The sequence below is a fragment of the Carettochelys insculpta genome, chromosome 23 (genome assembly GCF_033958435.1).
Source record: "Carettochelys insculpta isolate YL-2023 chromosome 23, ASM3395843v1, whole genome shotgun sequence".
Classification (NCBI taxonomy): Eukaryota; Metazoa; Chordata; order Testudines; family Carettochelyidae; genus Carettochelys; species Carettochelys insculpta.
In genome coordinates, this window is record NC_134159.1 from 10,845,374 (window position 1) to 10,867,662 (window position 22,289).

General features: G+C 43.9%; 1 protein-coding gene across 11 annotated transcripts in view; it reads left to right on the top strand.

Moving 5' to 3' along the window:
- The first annotated feature begins 5,657 nt into the window (after nt 1-5,657).
- Nucleotides 5,658-22,289, top strand: part of FHAD1 (forkhead associated phosphopeptide binding domain 1) — an 82,712-nt gene continuing 66,080 nt past the window's right edge. For 5 of the 11 annotated variants that reach the window (XM_074975690.1, XM_074975697.1, XM_074975698.1 and 2 more), the window contains exons 1-7: nt 5,695-5,772; nt 6,812-6,905; nt 11,016-11,127; nt 12,523-12,729; nt 16,246-16,519; nt 18,590-18,663; nt 19,113-19,343. In XM_074975690.1, coding sequence (XP_074831791.1) covers nt 11,032-11,127; nt 12,523-12,729; nt 16,246-16,519; nt 18,590-18,663; nt 19,113-19,343 — 882 coding nt within the window. In that variant the 5' untranslated portion in view covers nt 5,695-5,772; nt 6,812-6,905; nt 11,016-11,031. Of the gene's footprint in view, nt 5,773-6,811; nt 6,906-8,962; nt 9,051-10,979; nt 11,128-12,522; nt 12,730-16,245; nt 16,520-18,589; nt 18,664-19,112; nt 19,344-22,289 lie in introns of all 11 variants that reach the window. The other 6 variants (XM_074975691.1, XM_074975693.1, XM_074975699.1 and 3 more) reach the window with 6 other exon arrangements.

Genomic DNA, 22,289 nt, shown 5'->3' on the forward strand with positions numbered 1-22,289 from the left:
AGTCCTGAACATGCAGATCATATGCCTGATCTGTCTCTGGCATGTGTAAGTCACTTGCTCCAACATTTGGCAAGCCAAAATCCACCAGTGCCCCTCAGGCCTCTTCCTGGTAATGGTCTCAGCTATCTGGTCACACAGCTGAGAGGAAACCACTTACTTTGATTAATATGGTAACGTGGTGCAAGGCAGAGAATCTATTAAGAAGGTAGAATGCAATCAAATAATACAGACAGCCTGAATAAGACAATGGTAAATCCTAGTGCATAGGATGTAAATGCAACATGGCCCACAGGAAGTTTAATTATGTAACACTTGCAAGGTTCATAAATGCGTCTTGTCGCGGGACAATTCTGATGCTGGCTGCAAATGCTTTTAGGCGCTTTTTGCTGCACTAGACTTTTACATAATAGTAAAAAAGAGCTAGAAAAGTGGGACTTACGCCACCATAATGTTTGGAAAGCAGCTGAAAAATGCTTCAGGAGTCCTACTACACATAGGTGTCTTTTACTGAGGCATATTCTCTGTACAGAGAAGCTGGCCCCAGCTAGAGGGGAATGCTGCTCCTTAGATATTAGTTTTACTATAATACGTGTGAAACTCTCTTGTCTGGAAACATCTAGTCCAAGCCCACAGATGATGTTGGACTAGAGAACCCCGGTGGCCGGCTGGGAGTGTGGTGGCTGGGAGTCCAGCTGGTGCCAGAAGCAGAGCTGAGCCAGTGGCTGCTAGTCCAGCAGGAGCAAAGCCCAGTGTCTGTGGTTGGTGGCCAGGAAGGACACCTGAGAGCAGAGGAAAGGCACTGACTTTCACTATGTGGCAAACTCACTCATTCAGGACCAGTCAGCTCCTGAGGATACTAGACAAAGGAGATCCATCTGCATTTCGCTGCTTTGCAATGCCTGCTATTCAGTGACATCTATTCTGGAGTCGAATGGAGGTAGGAGCTGTCTCATTTTTGTTCTGATAGGGAAGACCCATATGAACAAGATATTAAAATATCCTAAAGGAAAAAGGTTTCCCAGTACCCTGTGTTCCTGTTTGATAAACAAACCAGAATGTGTTTGCACTGCAGCTACATAGCTATAAGAATGTACAACTTCTGGGATCCTTGGTTCTGATTCAAACTCTGTAGTACAACACATTCAAATGGAAAATAATAGAAGGTGCAATTTTAAGGTAAGGGGCAAAGCTTGCTTTGTTGCACACAAGCACCCTGACTGAAGTCCAGATTTTGTCTCGACTTTAAGCCCACGCTAGTTTCCAAAAGATATTGTATCAACAATGTGATTGAGAGGAACTTGCCAAACCTGATCCTTTTCCTTAAGGGGACACTTTCTTTCCCCACCCAGGCCTCTAAAACAGATAGTTACCCATTCTAGCATGGCTTTTGGCAATTTCTAATTGAGGTTGGAACACTATATATTGCTAAATTAAAACTGAGGAGGGGTGGGTGTGCAAAGTAAAGATTAAAGCTAAAGAACTAAGATGTGGCTCAGGTCCGACTTCCAGCTCAGTCAGCTAATTGCTTCCTCTGTGACCTTGAGCAACAAATGTGACTCTCAACCACTTTAGTGGAAAGGCTGATCCCTGAAAAATGCGTCCTTGAACTGTACATTTGCTGGGCCAATAAGCTATCACCCCCCCAAAATTCAGGTACTGTGTGAGGATAATCTATTTCAAGTGGCTATTAAGCCATTTCATCAAGTTTCAAGGCAGGATCTCTTCACTAGAAAGCATAGCCCTGTCTTTTTTTTTCTCCCTAAAATAGCTTTTTGGGTCTGACACTGTCTTAGTTTGTACCTGCTATGATTTTTTTTTAAACCCACATCATTTGGAAGTTGCTCCCTTCCCCATTTTGTTGACTACTGTATTTGTATTTTATATCAAAAGATAGATATACAATAAGATATATTCCACAAGGAGGGCCAACTCTTGCTTTCTGCAAGACTCGGTGGAAGTTTATCACTTGGTCATTAAGGAAACAACCTCAGGACTATTGCTGAAGGAAGTACCTCCTATAGGCTGTCAACTAAATCTACATCATACATGGCACACCCATTAAATTTGAAGAATTGCCCAGGCAAGCAACTACAGGTTGAGCCTCTCTAATCTGGAACCCTCAGGATGTGACCAGTACCGCACAAGAAAATTTGCAGAACTACAGGAGGTCAGTATTGTCTAGCACGTTACCAACAATTACACTGCATTATGGGCTCTTAGAAGACATTTAAGAGTAAATTACAGCTGAATAACAGCACAGAACACTGAGAGCCGGAAGTCAATGTGGATGTAAACAAACTTTATGGGACTGTGGGAAAGTTGGCTACAACCATGACAACTAGCATCCAGCTAACTCAAATCATGATGGATTATGGAGGTTGCCAGATGAGAGAACTCCAGATTACAGAGGTTCAGTCTGTAATAAATTACAGCAATTCTGAGTGATGATAGGTGTGCAGGCACCGGAAGTGGGCATACACTACCAGCAGGTTGTGGCTCAAGCCCATGATGCAGATGGTGGCAATGAGCAGCACCAGGAGCTTGTATGTGCTGGGGATGAAGAGGGGCAGGTCCCCATGCTGCTCCTGTTGCCCCAGGCTGGAGCCACTGCCATTCCCAGAGTACATGGCTCCAGGGCTGGCTGCCCATGGCTCCTTATGCACAGCAGCACCTTCCAGCTGGCTTCTGAGTCTGCCACTGCCCACGCCAATGGGTGTGAGGGGAGGAGGAGCTACCATCACCACAGCCAGTCACTTGTGGCTCCTCGCACAGGCAGGCAGGGATCAGGGCAGCTGGGCTCCCATGCCCAGGGCAGGCATGCGGGGTGTCCTTACATAATTTGTCAACATGTATTCGCAGGCTGCATGCAGCCCTTGAGCTCCATGTTTGACATGCTTGCATTACAGGTTTATGTGTATTCCAATTCCTGATGTCTGATTTATGTCCATACATCCTTTGGCACAGATAATATCCAGTTTGTCCAATGTACATGGCAGAGGGGCCTTGCTGGCACATGATAGCATGTATCACATTAGTGGATATGAAGGTGTATGAGCCCCTAATGGTGTGGCAGATGTGGTTAGGTCCCGTGATTGGTGTGTCTATTATAGATAGGTGAACAGAGCTGGCAAGGGGTTTGTTGCAGGAACAGGTTCCTGGGTTAGTGTTCCTGTGGAATGGTGTGTGTCTGCTAGTATTTTCTTGCGGTTGGGTGGCTGTTTGTAGGAAAGAACAAACTGTCACCCAGTGCTTGTGAGAGTGAGGGATCTTGTTCCCATACAGGTTGTAGATTGTCACTAATGTGCCAGAGGGGTTTAAGCTGAAGGCTACAGGTGATGACAAGTGGTGTTCTGTTGTTTACCTTCTTGGGCCTGTCTAGAAGTAGCTGGCTTCTGGGTATTCATCTGGCCCTGTCAATCTGGTTCTGGTTGGCCATTAAGGCTGCGTCTACACGTGCACGCTACTTCGAAGTAGCGGCAGTAACTTCGAAATAGCGCCCGTCACGTCTACACGTGTTGGGCGCTATTTCAAAGTTGAAATCGACGTTAGGCGGCGAGACGTCGAAGTCGCTAACCCCATGAGCGGATGGGAATAGCGCCCTACTTCGACGTTCAACATCGAAGTAGGGACGTGTAGACGATCCGCGTCCCGCAACATCGAAATAGCGGGGTCCTCCATGGCGGCCATCAGCTGGGGGGTTGAGAGATACTCTCTCTCCAGCCCTTGCGGGGCTCTGTGGTCACCGTGGGCAGCAGCCCTTAGCCCAGGGCTTCTGGCTGCTGCTGCTGCAGCTGGGGGTCCGTGCTGCATATACAGGGTCTGCAACTAGTTGTTGGCTCTGTGTATCTTGCACTGTTTAATGAAAGTGTGTCTGGGAGGGGCCCTTTAAGGGAGCGGCTTGCTGTTGAGTCCGCCCCGTGACCCTGTCTGCAGCTGTGCCTGGCTCCCTTATTTCGATGTGTGCTACTTTGCCGTGTAGACGTTCCCTCGTTGTGCCTATTTCGATGTTGGGCTGAGCAACGTCGAAGTTGAACATCGACGTTGCCAGCCCTGGAGGACGTGTAGACGTTATTCATCGAAATAGCCTATTTCGATGTCGCAACATCGAAATAAGCTATTTCGATGTAGGCTTCACGTGTAGACGTAGCCTAAGTTTTACAAATGCTTGGTAAATATCTTGTAGTTATTTTTGTCTCTGTTGGTGGGATTGGAGCAGATATGGTTGTATTTTAGGGCTTAGCTGTAAACGGTGGATCATGTGATGTGTCCTGGATGGAAGCTGAAGGCATGTAGCAATTGGTGACTTTCTAGTATACAGTGGTATTAATTTGATGATGGTTAATTTCTACTGTAATGTACAGGAAATGGATTGCTTGTGTGGGTTGATCAAGGTTGAGATGGGTGGGGTGAAAACTGTTGAAATTTTGGTGGACGACTTCAAGGGTCTCCTCACCATGGGTTCATATGATGAAGATATCATCAGTGTAGCATTAAGTAAAGCAGGGGTGCTACAGGACAGGAGCTGAGGAAACGTTCTAAGTCAGCCACAAAAATGTTGGCACCTGGGCCATGCAAATGCTCATATTACTGCTTCTTGTTTTTTGTGAGGCTACAGACTAACATGGCTACTCCTCCGAGACTGTTTTAGCAGATAAAGCAATGCTATTGGCATTTTCTTCTTGATCCAATTTTGAACCAGATTCTGCCCTGATCTGCAATTGACTGTTGAAGTGAATAGCATTGCATGGAGTGTATTTGGGACACTGACTTTGCTCCTCGACCTACTCCTTTTTTTTGGCCACCTTCTCTGTTACCTTTGTCCAATTTATGTATCCCTGCACACATGCAGATACTAGGCGGTGGTTTTGTTTTCAGAGCAGCTCTTTCCCCGAGCCCACAGGGGTATCACAGAAACAAGGGCCAGGGCCGGGCTGCAGGCAGGTACCCAGCAGGCTGAACGGCGGGCCTGGCGTTGTCCACAGGATACACAACCCGGCGGGGGGGAGGGCGGCGGCCCAGGCTGGCGCTCATGGGCTTAAACTCCGCCTCTAGCTGGAGCAGGCGTGGGGCTCGCCTTAGGAGGCAGGTCAGCACATGCTTGCTTGGGGCCGGCTGATACGTACCGTAGGGCAGCCCCCTTACCTGCCAGGTGCTATAAAAACCGAGGAGGTGGGGATGGGCCGTGGCCCGGAAACCTTCCGCTTTGAAGTGGCGCCTCCTGTGTGGGGTTGGCAGGAACTAGCCGAGCAGAGGGGCCAGGAAGCTGCTCGGGGCATCAGCCCCACGGGTGGGCGGTGAGCCGGGCCCGCGGCCGCAGCCGCCCAGGGTCTAGCTGCGGCGCTGGTAGGCGGGGCGGCGGCTCCCTGCAGGGCTGTACAGCTCCGTGCGCCGTCAGCGGGACCCCGGCCTCCTGCCGGGCTTCTCGCTGAAGCTTCCCCCCTCCCTTTGCCCCACTTCACTCGGCGCCCCCCGGGTTAAATCTGGCCCTGGAGCTGCCTCGGGGCTTGGCCCTCCGAAGAGACGGGCGGCAGCTGCGTGTGCCGCGGCCCCGGCCCCCGGCCTCCCGCTCGGGGCCTAGCGCCGGCCCCACTCGCGGGGCTCGCCGGGTGCCTGCAGACAGCCCGCCCCCGGCCTCCTCGCTCCGCCCCGGTTGCCCCGGCGACCCGGCTAACACTGAGGCCTAGCATCGCCTCAGGCCGGAGCAGATGCGGCCGGGCTCGGCGAGGGGACGCCCCCGGGGCCCTAATGCCCGCAGCGGGCGGGGCAGCGCTGGTGAGTGGGGGCGAGGGGGGCGGCAGAGACCTTGAGCTGCCCTGGGCCCTGCGTGGGGGGGCTGGCACGGCCCCGTTGCAGGGGCTCTTGCGGGAACACCTAGCGGGGGGTGGGGGCACAACAGAGCAGCCCGTGTGGCCTGAAGGCCCCTGGGGCTCGACAGCTGCTTCCCCCCGCTGCAATGGCTGAGCCCCTTGGGCAAGACTGCCACTGCCCCATGGAGCCTGCCACCCCCAGTCAGTGTGGGTCCTGTGCCCCCCCATTGGCAGGGCTCCCCGTGTCCCAGGGAGCCTGCCACCCTCACCCAGCAAGCCTTCTGCTGCCCCTAGGGAGCCTGCCATCCCCATTCGGTGTGGGTCCTGTGCCCCCATCGTCCGGGCTCCTGCGGACACCCGGGAGCCTACTGCCTCTACCCAGCAGGGCTCCCTCTGCCTCCACCAGCAAGGTTTTCACTGCCCTTGGGAAACCCCTGTGGCCCCCAACCAAGAGTGCCCTTGGGAGCCTGACATCCACACCTGGTGAGACTCCTGTGTCCCTCACTGGTGGGGCTCCCCCTGCTCTCAGGAGCCTACCTAGCAAGACTCCTGCGCTCCCTGGTGCAAGGCTGCCACAGACCTCAAAGGGACAATAGGCCCCTCTGGCACGGCCATTCTCCTTTGGCATGACCCCCACAGATGTGAGGGACCCCAATGTAATTATCTCACCAACTCCCCTGCCTGCATTGTGCAAGGTTTGCACTGGCCCCATGGAACTCTGCAGGGAGGTGCCCACTGCCGTAAGAGATCTATGTGGGTGTGCCCTCTTGCCTCCAAGTGCCTTGTGGAGAGGAATGGCACTTCATGTTTAAGAGCAATGAAGGGTCCTGTGGCACCTTATAGACTAACAGAAAAGTTTTGAGCATGAGCTTTCGTGAGCACAGACTCACTTCATCAGATGCTGACCGGCATCTGATGAAGTGAGTCTGTGCTCACGAAAGCTCATGCTCAAAACTTTTCTGTTAGTCTATAAGGTGCCAAAGGACCCTTCGTTGCTGTTATAGATCCAGACTAACATGGCTACCCCTCCGATACATGACTTCATGTTTAAGGGCTCCCTCTTTGGGGAGGAGAAAGCTTTGGTTTTGAAACTAACTGGTAAGTACAGTGTAAGCTGTGTGGTTCTCTGTTCTGTGGGTGGGTGAACTAGAAATCTGCCAGGGACTGAGGCTGCAACTGTACACCGAGGGTTAAAAATACTTGCAGTCGTGTGTGTGAGATCCAGCATATCACCACTCAGCTTCAGTAACTAAGGCCATGGTTATGCACAGTTTATGTACTGATATAACTATATCTGGCGGAACAAAAAGCAGTCAAGTAGCACTTTAAAGACTAGCAAAATAGTTTATTAGGTGAGCTTTCGTGGGACAGACCCACTTCTTCAGACCATAGCCAGACCAGACCAGACTCAATATTTAAGACACAGAGAACCAAAAACAGTAAGCAAGGAGGACAAATCAGAAAAAGATAATCAAGGTGAGCAAATCAGAGAGTGGAGGGGTGAGGGGGAAGGTCAAGAATTAGATTGAGCTTGGCTTGGCTCAGTCTAATTCTTGACCTTCCCCCCCACCCCTCCACTCTCTGATTTGCTCACCTTGATTATCTTTTTCTGATTTGTCCTCCTTGCTTACTGTTTTTGGTTCTCTGTGTCTTAAATATTGAGTCTGGTCTGGTCTGGCTATGGTCTGAAGAAGTGGGTCTGTCCCACGAAAGCTCACCTAATAAACTATTTTGCTAGTCTTTAAAGTGCTACTTGACTGCTTTTTGTTTTGATAGTGTATGGACTAGTACGGCTTACTCTCTTGTTACTATATCTGGCAGGGGTGTGATGTTGCATTGGTCAAACACCTAGTGGGGACATAGTTATACGCATACAAATATGCCTTATTCGATTATAGATTATTCCCCTTCCTAACAGAAATAAGTTGTTCTAGTTTGTGCATTTATACCGGTACAGCTGAATGCCTACCAAGGGAGTTAGAACATCAAAACTAAGTAAAGGTTGGCAGACACCAGTGCAAGCCATAGAAGCAAAGATATAAGCAGCTCAGTGATTCGCCACCATGCTCTGCTTGTCAGCTTCCCTTCTCACTCGACTACTGCCATTCTACCACCAGAATCCCACCCCTCCACACACACACCCTCCCTGCAATGGCTCTCAACCTTTCTGGACTATTGTTATCCATTTTAAGAGTTTGATTAGTCTTGTATGCCTCCATATTTGCCCTCACTTAAAACCTACTTGCTTACAAAATGAGACCTAAAGGCTATGTCTACACTACACTGTCAACAAAAGCCACGTAGCATCCACGTTCCCAAGGCATTCTGTCACCAGTAAATGAACAGAACATGGTATGTCTGTCGACAATGTTCTGTTGCTCCCACATAAGGCAGAACAACTCTGTCTACAGATTCTGTTGACAGAAAGTTGGTCAGGATGTTCCGGGTGGGGAGGGGGAAGGGGGCTCTGTCGACAGAGAGAGCTTCTGGGACACCAGGCAGCCCTCTCTGCTGTACTTCCGGTTGGCCGCTTTGTCAAGAGAGCAGCCAGGTAGTTCAGTTACTCTGTTGATAGAGCAGATCGCTCCTATCTGCTTGGCAATCTAGTCACAATCTGTCAACAGAAGTTTTGGTGGAAGTGATCTTCCGACAGAAACTTTTGTTGACAGATCGCTTAGTGTAGACATAGCCAAAAATACAAATGTGTCACAGCGGGCTATGACTGAAAAATTGCTTACTTTTCTTTTTATATAATTGCTAAAAATAAAATGAAATAAATCAATTGGAATATAAATATTGTACGTGTTTCAGTGTACAGCATATAAAGCACCATAAACAAGTCATAGTCTATTTGAAAACTTTGTTTATATTGAGTTTCTTAGTACTTTTTATGTAGCCTGTTGTAAAACTAGGCAAATATGTAGCTGAGGGGATGCACTGCCTGTAAGACCTCAGTACCCTCAGGGGCATGTATGTGTGCCTCTGTTTAGAAATGCTGTCCCGAGCAACCAACGGCCCCTTGAAATCTGGCTACTTTTCTCTAGAAACTTGAGACATAGTCCTTCGTTGCATGTACACACATCATAGGATACCCACTTGCCCTATGATGTACACTTGGATTCTACATAAGAAGCTGTCCTTTTGCTTTTGCACAGCCTCATGCGAAAAAGAGCGGCGGCCTTAAATCCCAAACTGCTCTCTCTGCTTTCCAGCACTGGAGCCAATGATGGTGTAGTATATTAGGTTAGTGCACATAGCTTTACCTTTGGAGACCTTATATGTTCTTCATTCCCTTTTTCAAAATATATATATATTGAACTCTTATGCACTCTTAATATATGCTATGATTCTTTTCAGTATCACAGTATAAGCATTTCAATTGATAAGTAGCTTTAGTTTGTTTGCTGAGTGGTATTAGTCTCATTGCTGGCCAGGGATAGAAAAAGGTACAGTGAACTCTTTCACAGCCATCATTCTATCATCCAGAACTCTCAAATAACTGGTATTTTTAACCACAAGTAAATTTTAGTTACGTTTTCCTTAAGTATAGTATAGTGAAAGTAGATATAAATAAATGCAGCAAGTACAGTAGAAGTTTACAGTGTACAATACTACTGTTGGTAAATAAAGTACTCTGCATATGTTTTTATTTGTTTCTTGATATCTAAATTTGTTTTTCTTGAGTGTTATGCATTGCTAGATGTGCCTCTCTATCACCCAGAATATTTGAATATCTGACAACCTTCTGGTCCCAGGGCTGCTGGATACAAAAGGCTACAGTTACACTACAGCACTCTGTCAGAAGTCACTGTCTGAAGAGATTTCCCGACAAAACTTCTGTCAAAAGAGTGCGGCCACGCACAAATACCAATCAAAGGAGTGATGAGCTCTGTCGACAGGTCTCTCGCCAAAACAGGCGCACAGAATGCAGCAGACAGGGCTGTCCACTGTTCTAGGTGCCCTGTTTGTCAAGAGAAGGCCCCTCCAGAGCATCCACACAGCTTTTTTGTCGACAGAACCTGTCAATAGCAGCATTATGCCTTAGGGCTGAGAGGCAGAACACTGCTGGCAAAAGTGATGAGTTTTGTCAACAAACTGTCAACAAAACACATTTTGTGTGTGGATGTTCCACCAGTTTTATCAACAAAACCCAGGTTTTGTTGGCAAAACTTGCTTGTGTAACTGTAGCCAAGAGTTTACTGTATATTTGAATATAGTGGAACACAAGTGAATAGTTTCTCCAGTGCTTCTTGATCAAAAGATTTGTTATAGGCTGCATGAGCAAAACTGTTGTTGGAGCACCTTGTTAAAACATTGGCAGCACGCAACAGAAAAACTGCAGAATGCATTTCAAAATGATGTGCAGAACTTACACTCGCAAAACTACAAGTTCTGTGCGTAGAGTACTGGCAGGACTGAACCCAATGTTTTTAAGCAGAATTGGTATTTTTGAATGAAACTCGCTGTGAGAGGAAGTCATCTTTTGGTGTGATCTCAGCTGCACAGGATACCAATTTTGCAGAGGTTACACAAGTTATTCACCTGCTGTGAATATTGGACCTCTTAAGTGACACTGTCAACCATTCTAGATTTCAAGTGGAGAAACAAATTTACAAAGAAACATTGATAATGGTATTTTTAAAAGGTCAGTACAAACATTTGCTTGTTTGGATATAAGTATTTTCACCTTGCTTGAAATCCAAAAATTGCAGCTCTGTAAATGAAAGAGAGAAAACTGACCAGTCTTAAAGTGAAGTTCTGAAACTACACAAATGTCATGAATGGTATAAATAGTAAATTAGATATTTAAAATTCTTTGTCTCAGAATGGGGATTTGACTTTCAATGGTAAATGGATGCCTAATTCTCTTAGACTATTGAAAAATCCAAGTTTTATTTATTCATTTATTTATTTTTTAGTAACAGAGTAGAGAATTTGACTTTAATTTCAATTTGACAGCATCCCATTAAATAAATTATGAGTATTTCTACTATGTTATTTGATACTGTGCATTTAAGCTATTTGAAATGTTTTGACTGGGGTAATTGCAAAAGTGCATCAAATAACACTTAGGAAATTAACCAGCAGTCATGTAACACTTTAAAGTGCTGCATAACTGCTAGTTTGTTTTGTTAGAATACAGACTAACATGGCTACTTCTCTGTTACTTAGAAAATGAGTTATTTTTAAAAAAATAAAAACTTCCAGGTGAAAAGAAGAGACAATGAAAGCCTTTTTAAAAAGTTCGGATGGTGTTTTTATGCTGAGATCAAAAGTAACTACTATAGGAAAACATGAAGATTCAGATCTCGTGCTGAAGGTAAGAACATAAAATACATTGCCATTATGCTTTACAGCATTCCCTCTTAACTTAATGGCCCCATTTTATAACCTTTCCATTCTTCCTTAGCCAGAAGTGGGTTATTTGATTTCATTTAGAGCCACAGGGATGAAATGGCAGTTACAGAAATTGTTTAAATCTTTAAGTTAGACAAACAAAAGAGAGAGGAATTAAGTAACATGCTGTAGGGTCATAAAACACAAAGCAACAGCCTGAAACAAACCACAAAAAATGATATAATGCGCTTCCCATAAACATGAGGAGCCACCAGTTCAATTAGACGACTCAGTAATTCTCCAAGGAGGTTGCAAAAGCACCATCATACAGGAGTTCATAGATGAATTGGCTAAAATGTGTATGAAGGCATGCTGTATTATAACAAATTCATCCCAAAGCCCACTGAACATAATCGGCATCTCTCCTTTGACTTCAGTGGGCTTCGAATCAAGCAATGTGTGAATAGGGAATGGATCAGAATGTCATTTCACAGCTCTTCCATCTGATTAAGTTTCAAATCACAAATAAAACCAATTTTGTAGATTACTTTGCTAAAAACACAGATGTCTCTACACAGGTATTTTTTTTAAACCATGAACATACATGGGGGTATTTTACACCCAAGTGTAAGTCAACAAAAGCACCAACTGAAAACAGTGTGCACCTTCATACTCAGTGGTGTAAATGTTTGTTTGTTCCTCCTGCTCAAACAATCAGGTACATACTCAAAGGTATGTAGGCCATCTTAATGTTGGTGCTATTTATCACTTGTATATTAACATTCTACCATAAGTGTCAAGGTTCTTTTACAGAGAGGAAAAAAATCAGGTTCCTGCGCAAATTAGCTCACAATTTAGCATCCTGATACTGCAAACATTTGCATATGTGAGTAGGCATCCCAGTGAGTTTCAATGGAAGTGGTAATATTCAAAGTTACTCGTGTTTTCAATGTCTGTCGCATTGGGACCTAGGCTGAATATGAAATAGTGCATTATGGAGAGAGATCACAAGAAGCAGGAGGGGAAGTTCTTAATTTAATAACTTACTTATGATGATCCATTTCTATTGCTATGATGTTTTTATAGTTTGGTGCCTATTCAGGTGACCTGTCTGACATCTAAAATGCAAAATGTGAAGCTTTTTTAAAACAAATCTAGACAATATATTGAAGAAAATAAATAAATAAAACGCTTATTGTATCTGGTATATTACATCAGCAATTGGCTAACATTTTGATTTAATCTGAGCCAAAACATTCATACAATATTAACCAGATGAGTGAGGCAAAGCCAAATAAACTTCAGCAAAATCCCCATTGCAATCCACAATGCTGGGTATTTCTTTGCACTAATTTCTGAAACTGTTACCCAATTTCAGTCTGTAGGTATTGAAGATCACCATGCAGCCATTGAATTCAGTGATTCAGAAAACAGCTTTGTTCTTCAAGATTTCAACTCTCTGCATGGTACTTTCGTTAATGATTGCCATATACAGAATGCAGCAGTGAAAGTGGGCACAGGGGATATTCTGCGCTTTGGTTCAGGGGGAACAGCCTATGAACTAGTGATAGAAAACACTTCTCAGGTAATGTCCCATGAGTGGTAACATCTTCATATTTTGTTTAGAAAGCCTGCTCCAGTGGTGAAATTCTGGCCCATTTGAGGAGGAGTTTTCACCTTTGAGAAAATATTTTTTAAGTAATGTGTTCACCGTCTTATGCTAATTTAAGAATAATGCAGAGTGGACCCTGACAGATGTGTAAAATCTAGAACTGAGGTATGGACAGCGCTCCTTTGTTTATAAAAATAAGTACATTGATGCAAAGAACAGAGTTAAACGCTTGTTAAAAGACGTGCTGAAATTGCTGAAGTCTGACTGGATTTCTTAATCATGTGACTATACCAAATGACCATTTCCTTGGTCCTCCTTTCTCAGGTAAGCCTCCATTTGGCATCAGGCTACCATGCAGAATAAGGCTCCAATAACTAAGTGTTTGATTACATTAAAAACCCAGCCCTATTACTTTATTAAAATACCAGGAAAATACAAGCTAAAATTATATTTTTGTTGTTACCGTAACTCATATTCAATAATATTATTTACTAGGGATGTCACACATGAGGGGCACCTTGCATGCCTCCATTTCTTCCCCAAAACCACACTATATGCTATGCTCCCATACGCCTCTGTTTCAGGGACTCCCTGCACTTCTTCCAGTCTTCCAGATCATCCAATGATCTGTGTGCCTCCCATTCTGCCATTCAAGTTTCCCTCACTGTCTCCTACACAAACCAGTACCTCTGTTTGTATCCATATGCCCTACATTCCCCCATGGTAGGGCTTCTGCATGCTGCTTCTTTTTCCCTACTGGCTCCATCAGTCTCCCACCACCACACCATCAGAGGCTCAGTGCACTATGGCAGTTGGGGGGGGATCTCCATCTTTGCTGCCTCCAGGGAGTGGAATGGATAGATCCTGCCCCCCGGCTGGGTGGGATAACATGGTGAAGGGTGTTGGACAATGAGCCCAGCACTCACTCATCCACAGTGGCTCCTGTCTCACAAGTCCGGCCTAATTCCCTGCTCCAGCCCATTGACCCTGTCCAGTGTTCAGGTGATGCCCTGTATTTGCAATGTCCTGCCCTGCCCCCTTTCTGACTTTATTTATTTATTATTTCTTTTGGTGGCTGTGGGACTCCCTGAGATGGGTGGCCTGTGTAATCCAGGCCTGCCACTAGGGATTCTGTGTGCTCTTCCCATTGTGCTAGGTGCTGTACGAACAGCACAAAAAGATGGTCCCTGCCCAAGAAGCTTCTTTTCTCTTCCTTCTGTTGTTTTACTCATCCTTGTCTTTTGCATGTTCCTCTTCTCTGATACTTCCTTCCTTAAGTAGTATGTTAAAAGGGTTCTATTAGATTGCCAGTTCCAGCCCTATTTTCTCTTCTAGGTGTAGGGCATATATTTGAATGGATAGAATCTTTCAGGAGTAAAGTTTGATCATTGCACTTTAGCCTAGACATCTTACTCAGGCTTTAATATTTGCTTTTAAAAAGTCAGCAGAGCTAGATATGGAACTCAGGGTAGGTCTACAACTAAACTGTAAAGTCGATCATAGATACACAGTTCCAGCTAGAACAATTGCATAGCTGGAATTGACATATCTACAGTCAACTTATTTGGCCATCCTCATGGAGGGAGGTTGACGGGGATAACTTTTTCGGCAATGTCTGTTATTCCTCATGAGAATGAGGAGTGCAGGACTCGACTGTCGACCCCATATAGTTTGATTTTGTGCGTGCCCTCTAGTTGTGCAAAAATCAAACCCCAGAAGATCAATCCTAGCCAGGTCAGTCTCTCAGATAGTTTAGATGTACCCTGAGGCAAGTTGTGTTCCATTTGAAGAAGACCCCTCTCTTGAAAGCAAGAAAAAGAAATGTTCATGGATTTATTGAGTGAATTGGACAATAACAGGTCTTTGGCTCCCCCTGCTGCATAACCTCAGACACTTCATTGGGATGTTGTACAATTTCCTAGTTTTTTCTTCTATAAGGTAAGCCTCTAGAAAACTTAGAAATATCTCCAGTTTTTCTGATTTTTCTTTAGAGGCACAGAGTATTCTTTTCAAGTTCTGTTTTCAAAAGTTAAATGATGAAAATAACAGCTTATAGAAACGGTTACCTTTTAAAATTTGTGAGTGAAAGTCATTTGATCCCTTTCAAACTTAAAAATATACCAGGATTACATGTGGTTTCTTTAATGGTGATAGAATTGTTCATGTCTTTAGCATGAGACAGCAATCCAGTAAGGCCACAACTCTTGCAGTGTAAAATAAAAGCACTTACATATACAGGAGATGACATTAAATAAAAAAGTAGTACTTCTGTAACTGGACAATCAGCGAGGATCACCAACATTTCAGATAATTTGTATGGGAAGGAATTGGTAAGTACCAATTATACCTTTATAGTGCTGAGTCTTGAAGATCTCAAGAAACTGAAGATCTAGAGGTCTGCCTTGAATAGGATAAAAGCCAGTCTGATAGATTCAGGCTTGTCTTTTGTAGACGTGTCTCCAGAATGTGGGGAGCAGTGCTCAGCTACAGAAAGTAGTGAAGGATGTCACAATAGTTTGTATTTCCATATTGCAAACCCAGAAATGCTGCACTTCAAAGTACTCAAGGCTCAGATTTCCAAAGCGGGTGACATAATAAGGTGACAGATTTTATCACCCAGACAAAAATGCAGATTCACAAAAAATTGACATTTATATTAACAGTTTGCATTTTTACAACTCATTCCATCACAGTGCCTTCAGATGCTTTACAAACATATAGTAATTAAGCCTCCTATTCCCTCTGTAAGTTAAACAAGTATTTCTATTGTACAGAAAGGAAAACTGAGGCAGGGAACTGTTCAATGAGCTGTCCAAGATCACAAAGTGAATCAATGGAAGAGTGAGGAGAAAAGCACAGAAATTCTAGATCTCAGCCTTCTGGTTTAAGCACTAGGGTACATTTTCTACAGATAAATTAGATTGTAAATTCTTCTGAGCTTGGACTGGGATTCTCTCTCTCTGTGTATAGAAGTCCAAGCAAAATTAAGCCCTGATGTTGATCCTCTAAGTCACTTCAGTACAGTTAATAGTCCCTGTGGGCCAATTTGAACATCAAGAGGCAGATTTTTAGATGTCATAGCTAGGTTTGGTAGTTTGGATTCCACCCTCCAGAGTTTCATCGAGTGTTGATAATTGAGGAGAAAATCCTGATCCTAAACCAACTGTATGAATTGATGCCGTTAGAGTCCCAGTGTTGTGCCAGAAAAAGGGGTGCATCAAGAAGTGCTAGATTGTGTAGATGATAATATTTTAGGTTATCCCAAGGTTAAAGAAGACTATGAAGAATTGCAGAAAGACCAAAGTTAAGTGATTGGACAGCATGATGAAAGATGAAATTCAAAGTTGAAAATGACAAACTAATACAGGTTGAAATTTTAATTCCAGTTATCCATGTAGCCAAGTTCAGTATTAATATAATAATGTCCACGTGCTGTGTTATGTCCTTTCCCCCCAATCTCTGTACAATATTGCATTTTCCCTCCTGCAGATGTCATGTCCACCCATGAAGCGTCACACAGCATGGCCTGGGCAGCTCCAAATAATTTCAGAGACAAAACTTCATACCTCTCCAGCAGCTCCTCCTCAGCTTCCTTTCCTCCGGTCTCAGCAACCATCCAGTGTTCACAACAGTTGGGTGCCTGGAACAAATGGAACCACACCGCATCCACCAAACAGAAAAAGACCTATAAGTGCATGGGGGAAACCTGTGATGACTTCTTTCTCTCCAGATACATTCAATAGGCCTGCTGCAGTCAGACAGGGTATTTCATGGCACTTTCATTAAATCTTCTTATAGCATTACACAGTAGTAAAGTTGATCATGGCTTCCATGCACAATATTTTTTTCACACATACCAATGTAGGAATGGCCATACTGGGTCAGACCAAACGTCCAGCCAGCCCAGTATCCTGTCTGCCGACAGTGGCCAATACCAGGCGCCCCAGAGAGAGTGAACCAAACAGGTAATGAGCTCTCTCCTGCCGTCCATCTCCAGCTTTTGACAGAAAGGCTAGGAAATCCATTGTTTACCTGTCCTGGCTAATAGCCATTAATGGACCTAACCTCCATGAATTTATCTAGCTCTTTTTTAAACCCTGTTATATTCCTAGCCTTGACAGTGAAACTTGCTATCTTGCTACTTACTGGGCTTGTCTACACTACCATCCTCCTTCGAAGGAAGGATTGTGATTAGAGTGTTGGGAGTTTACTAATGAAGTGTTGCATTGCATACACAGCACTTCATTAAGCAAATTGCCCCCCTGCGGCAACTTCAAAGTTTTAAACTTTGAAGTATCGGCTCGCATCTAGCCCCAACTCACCTGCTGGTACTTCAGAGTTGCCCAGCAACTTCGAAAGTATCAGAGAGGAAGCCATGTTAGTCTGTATCTTCAAGAACAACAAGAAGTCTTGTGACAACTTATAGACCAACAGATATTTTGGAGCTTAAGCTTTCGTGGGCAAAGACCCCCTTCATCACATGCATGGGGAGGGGTTGGTTTCAGGGGGGTATTTAAAGAGGCAAAAGAGTCTTTAAATACCCCTCAGAAACCGCCCCCCCCCCCACTCATGCATCTGATGAAGCAGGTCTTTGCCTGTGAAAGCTTGTGCTCCAAAATATCTGTTAGTCTATAAGGTGCCACAAGACTCCTTATGGTTAAGGAAAGGTTCTAAACATTTAAGTCCAATTACAGCTGAAAAAGCTGAACCAACTTTTGCATGCCAGCAAATTTTAGAGCCACATGATATTTAGGACTTGATAGTCTCCCTACTGTCTGTTATCCCTAACACTATAACATGACGTAAATCAGAGATTAATTTTCCTTATATTTTTTACATTGGATAATACAAAAGATTAGACAGCAGTTCGTCAAATTGAAATGTATCTAAATGTCTCAAATAAAAACATTACTGCACAATCATGACAGCACAACAGAAAAGCAGTGATTGAGAAGAACACTTGAGCTTGGCTGGCTCTACACATTTGCATAATCGTGAAGCTCATTATCATAGCCACACAAGAGTTTGGTGCTGGCAGAAGGGGGCCCATGTGGCATAAGGAACTAGCGACAGAGGGGCAGTTAGGCAGCAGAGGTACATCCACACGGCCTCTACAGTGCTGGCCCCCACTTCTGCTGACACCAAACTCTTGCCTGGCTATGGTAATGAGCTTTGGGAGTATGCAAATGGACAGCCATTTGCCATCCTAAGAAGGTCACTTTGCATAGCTCTGCCGGCAGCAGCACTGGGCAGAGCTCCAAGTAGACATAGCCCCTGTGTTTAACTGAATTTTTAAGTTTATTGAAGTTAATGGGACTTAAGCATATCCTCAAAGTGAAGCATATCCTTCATTGCTTTCCTGAATAGTGATGGATTGAAGCATGGATGCTTTTCTGAATCAGGGCCAAAATTATCCATATCATGTATTTCATAATCTTATAGATTATATAGTTAAAGTTATTCATATGCCGTATGTCATAACATTGTAGCTAGTATATGCATAGTTATTCAGTGCTGCATATTCAGAAAAAAAACAGACATTATATCTACTCCTCCTCCACTTAAGAATTTTTCCTATTTTGAAGCGATACTATTCTTCACTGATTGTATATTCCTAAGTGCCAGTGAATGTCATTTATTATAACATTTGATTATTATTCTGCAGTTATTTGAAGTGCATAAATACTAAAATTATAGCTGCTTTGGAAATGCTTGTAGACAAGCAAAAGAGACAGATGCATTAACCCTAATCAAAATGGACTCTTGTGTTGAATTTCTGTGTCATTAGAAGCCCCTTTTATTTTTTACTTTTTATTTTTGACAAATGTACCAGGAAATGGACAATCTGGAGGAAGTGGAGTTCCATTATCAGGAATTCATCATATGGATTCACTTCTTCAGGAGAAGGTGATGTATGACTGTGACATGGAGGGAGATCTCAGAAATACTGTTTGTATCAACAGGCATCTATTGAAAGAAAATAGTATGATTGGAAGGCAAACGAAGCACCCACAACAGTATAGACTCTACAGTCTACTGAGTTACTTTTTAGAGTAACTGGTTTCAAATGGGACTATTCACATGAGTGAGAATTACTAAGGAAACTAAGGTGATATCTTTAAACTAGTGAATTGCAGTGTGTGGAAATGCAAGACAGCAAATGTAAATATCTGAAATTTTGTATTTAAGTTGTTTGACTGCCACTGTAATAGTACTAGAATGAGGAAGTGTAGCCTTTTGGAGAGAAAAAAAAAGTATAATACACTTTTGTGAAAATAAGTTGAAAACCTTTTTTGAAACAGGCACAATGTTGTGTTCCCATTTGTGCATAATATTGAGCTGTCTTCTACATGTAGGATGAAATCATTCTAAAAATGGAAGAGGAAGTGCGTCGTCTCTTAGGTTTGGAAAGTGAGTCAAAACATAAGGATACAGTAATAGCCAGTCTTCAGAATGAACTTGCAGGAATGGCAAAGAAGATGACTGAGGCTGCTGCTCAGAATGATGTAGAGTTTACTCAAAAACGACTAATCTTTGAGCAAGATATTGAAGCAAAGACGGAAGAAATTAAAGCCTTGAAAGAGCAGGTATTGAATTCTTAAAGGGACACTGTCGGCTTTCATCAATCTCCTAATTTATTTTTAACTGACCATTGTTGCTAGAAAGAAAAGAACTTAGAGAAAAAGTATTTTTTATTTGTTTGACAACCCTTTGTGTATAAATAAACACTTTTGCTGGTTCCCCTGTATAGACAGTTATTTAGCTTTCCTGTTCATTTGTCTCTGTCTTTCATTCAGCAACAGGAGACACGAAGCATTTTAAAAATACAGAAATTTGATTAAAAAACAGTGTAAATTGGAAGGCTGACTGGAGGGGGTGGATAGTATCTGGAACAACTTTACACACATTTTCCTGTTTGGTAATGTCCTTTTTAAGCTCTCTGTTCATGTGAATGCCCAAAGTGATAAAGTGCATTACTGAAAATCTGATACCTAAACAGAATTATTTCAGTGTAGACTGTTGATGATTGTTTTCCATGAGTCGTCAGCAACTCTGGCTTTGTATTAAGGTAAAGACAGTATGTGTCAGGTAGAGCTGTATTTTTCCTGATAAACTCCCTCCCTCAGTGGATGCCTTCAGAATATCTGCTTATCCGCTCTAAATTAGGCTCATGAAACCAATTATTTTAACAATAGGAAATTTTATATTTCCTTTGTTCTTATTATCTCTTTGGCCACGATACTGAAAATAAATTTCAAAGTGTCATCTTCATTCATTACAGACAGGAAGTAATGTGTTTGATCACTTATTTGCATTCACTTTCAGTATGCTATCTGAAATACTTTGTCCTGACAATTAGCTGAAAACTGTAGAAAATAACTCTAACTAGTGATCTTGAAATGCTAAGCTTATGCTTTTTCTGTTCCTACAAGTTGGTCTATGACATATAAATCCACTTAGCTTATTCATGCAACCATCTCTGGGGCTGCTCTCCCATGAGTTAGATGAGCAGGAGCTGTAATCTAGTTGTTTGTATTTTCTGAAGGTTTGCTGGAATATTTCAGTAGCACAGAGACTTTTAAAACAAAAAGCAGTCAAGTAGCACTTTAAAGACTAGCAAAATGGTTTATTAGGTGAGCTTTCGTGGGACAGACCCACTTCTTCAGACCATAGCCAGACCAGAACAGACTCAATATTTAAGGCACAGAGAACCAAAAACAGTAAGCAAGGAGGACAAATCAGAAAAAGATAATCAAGGTGAGCAAATCAGAGAGTGGAGGGGTGGGGGGGAAGGTCAAGAATTAGATTGAGCCAAGTATGCAGACAAGCCCCATCTAATTCTTGACCTTCCCCCCCGACCCCTCCACTCTCTGATTTGCTCACCTTGATTATCTTTTTCTGATTTGTCCTCCTTGCTTACTGTTTTTGGTTCTCTGTGCCTTAAATATTGAATCTGTTCTGGTCTGGCTATGGTCTGAAGAAGTGGGTCTGTCCCACGAAAGCTCACCTAATAAACCATTTTGCTAGTCTTTAAAGTGCTACTTGACTGCTTTTTGTTTTGATAGTGTATAGACTAGCACGGCTTCCTCTTTGTTACTGTTCAACAGGGACTTTTGTTTGTGCATAGGGTGATGATGAATGAATCCTGAGGTTTAGATATTTGGTTCAGTTTAGATACATTCTTATGTTTGAATATTTGTCTAAACTATTCAGGTCTGCAGAACTGTGCTGGAGATCTTGATGAACAAGTTCTGAAATAAAAGTTCTCGTACTTTTTTCCTCAGTTAGAAATATCACGTCAAGCTTATTAATGGCAATTTAGCCATTGTTCAATGCTCAAAACTTAATATTATTACAATAACACTTAAAACCATATCCAGAATTTTAATATATTTAAAATCTTGTATAAACAAATTTTAAAAAGATCATAAACCAATTAAACCACATATAATCACTCTCCCACTTGCCTTTTTCCTTATTTTATTGGCTGAGCATGGTAAATAGGGCAACTGCTTGAATCACAGATACATCATCAGTTCCAAACAACTACTCTGTTTTCTAGAAATAGGCATCTAGGATGAATGTTATTTTGACTGCAAGTGGCAATACAAATTACAAAACTCATAAGTCATGGGATAGATCTTCCACCTACTCAAAGCTTCGTGGACAGAGGTGACTGAATTTCTTAATGCCAATACAGGTTGCATCTCAAAAAATGGGCAAACACTGATCCTGAACCAGAGAGACCAGGAGCAGAGGTGCAGGCTGCCAGCTGCAAGGACGTGGGTAGCCCAGGGCCTGAGCCCTGTGGCAGCCCACAGCTGCATGGGGCCAGGGCCGGAATCAAGGCCAGAGCCCCAGTGGCAGCAGCAGCCTGGGGCTGGAGCTGGAGCCAGAACTCTGCAGAAGCCAGAGCAGAAGACGAAGCTTAGCGGACGCTGATGTCAAGACCCAGAAGGGCGGGGCCAGAGTCATGGGGGACCAGAGACGGAGCCCTGAGGGAGCAAGTGCCCGGAGCCCTGCTGTACCCCAGGGGAATCCAGGTTGGGGCTGGAGGCCCATGTGGGGCAGATCAGAGCCACACTGCAGCCCTGAGGAGCATGAGGCTGATGCTAGAGCCCCAAACATGGGGCAGAGCAGAGCCCTGTGGCAGCAAGCAGGGGGCAGCTGAGGCCAGAGCTGGAGCTCTGCAGGATTCTGGTCAGAGCCCCCTCAGTAGCATGGGGCCAAAGCCCAACAGACATGGGCTGGGACAGCAGGGAGCCCCATAGCATGCCTTGGCCACCCATGGCACAGCAAGTGGGCAAGGAAGCATGGGTGGCGCAGCCACAGCAGGCACTTGGGACCTCCTCTGGTCTGGCAAGTTCTCTCGTTCAGGACTGGTCACATCCTGACCACGTTGGACCAGGGTGGTGCAGTCTGTATATCATACTTCTCAGTAAGCTGCCTGCAGTTTGAAAATGGAGAGTTGTGATGGCTGTCTTTAACTGCTCTCGAACAGAATGTCTAAATATCTGGTAAGTCCAGAGCAT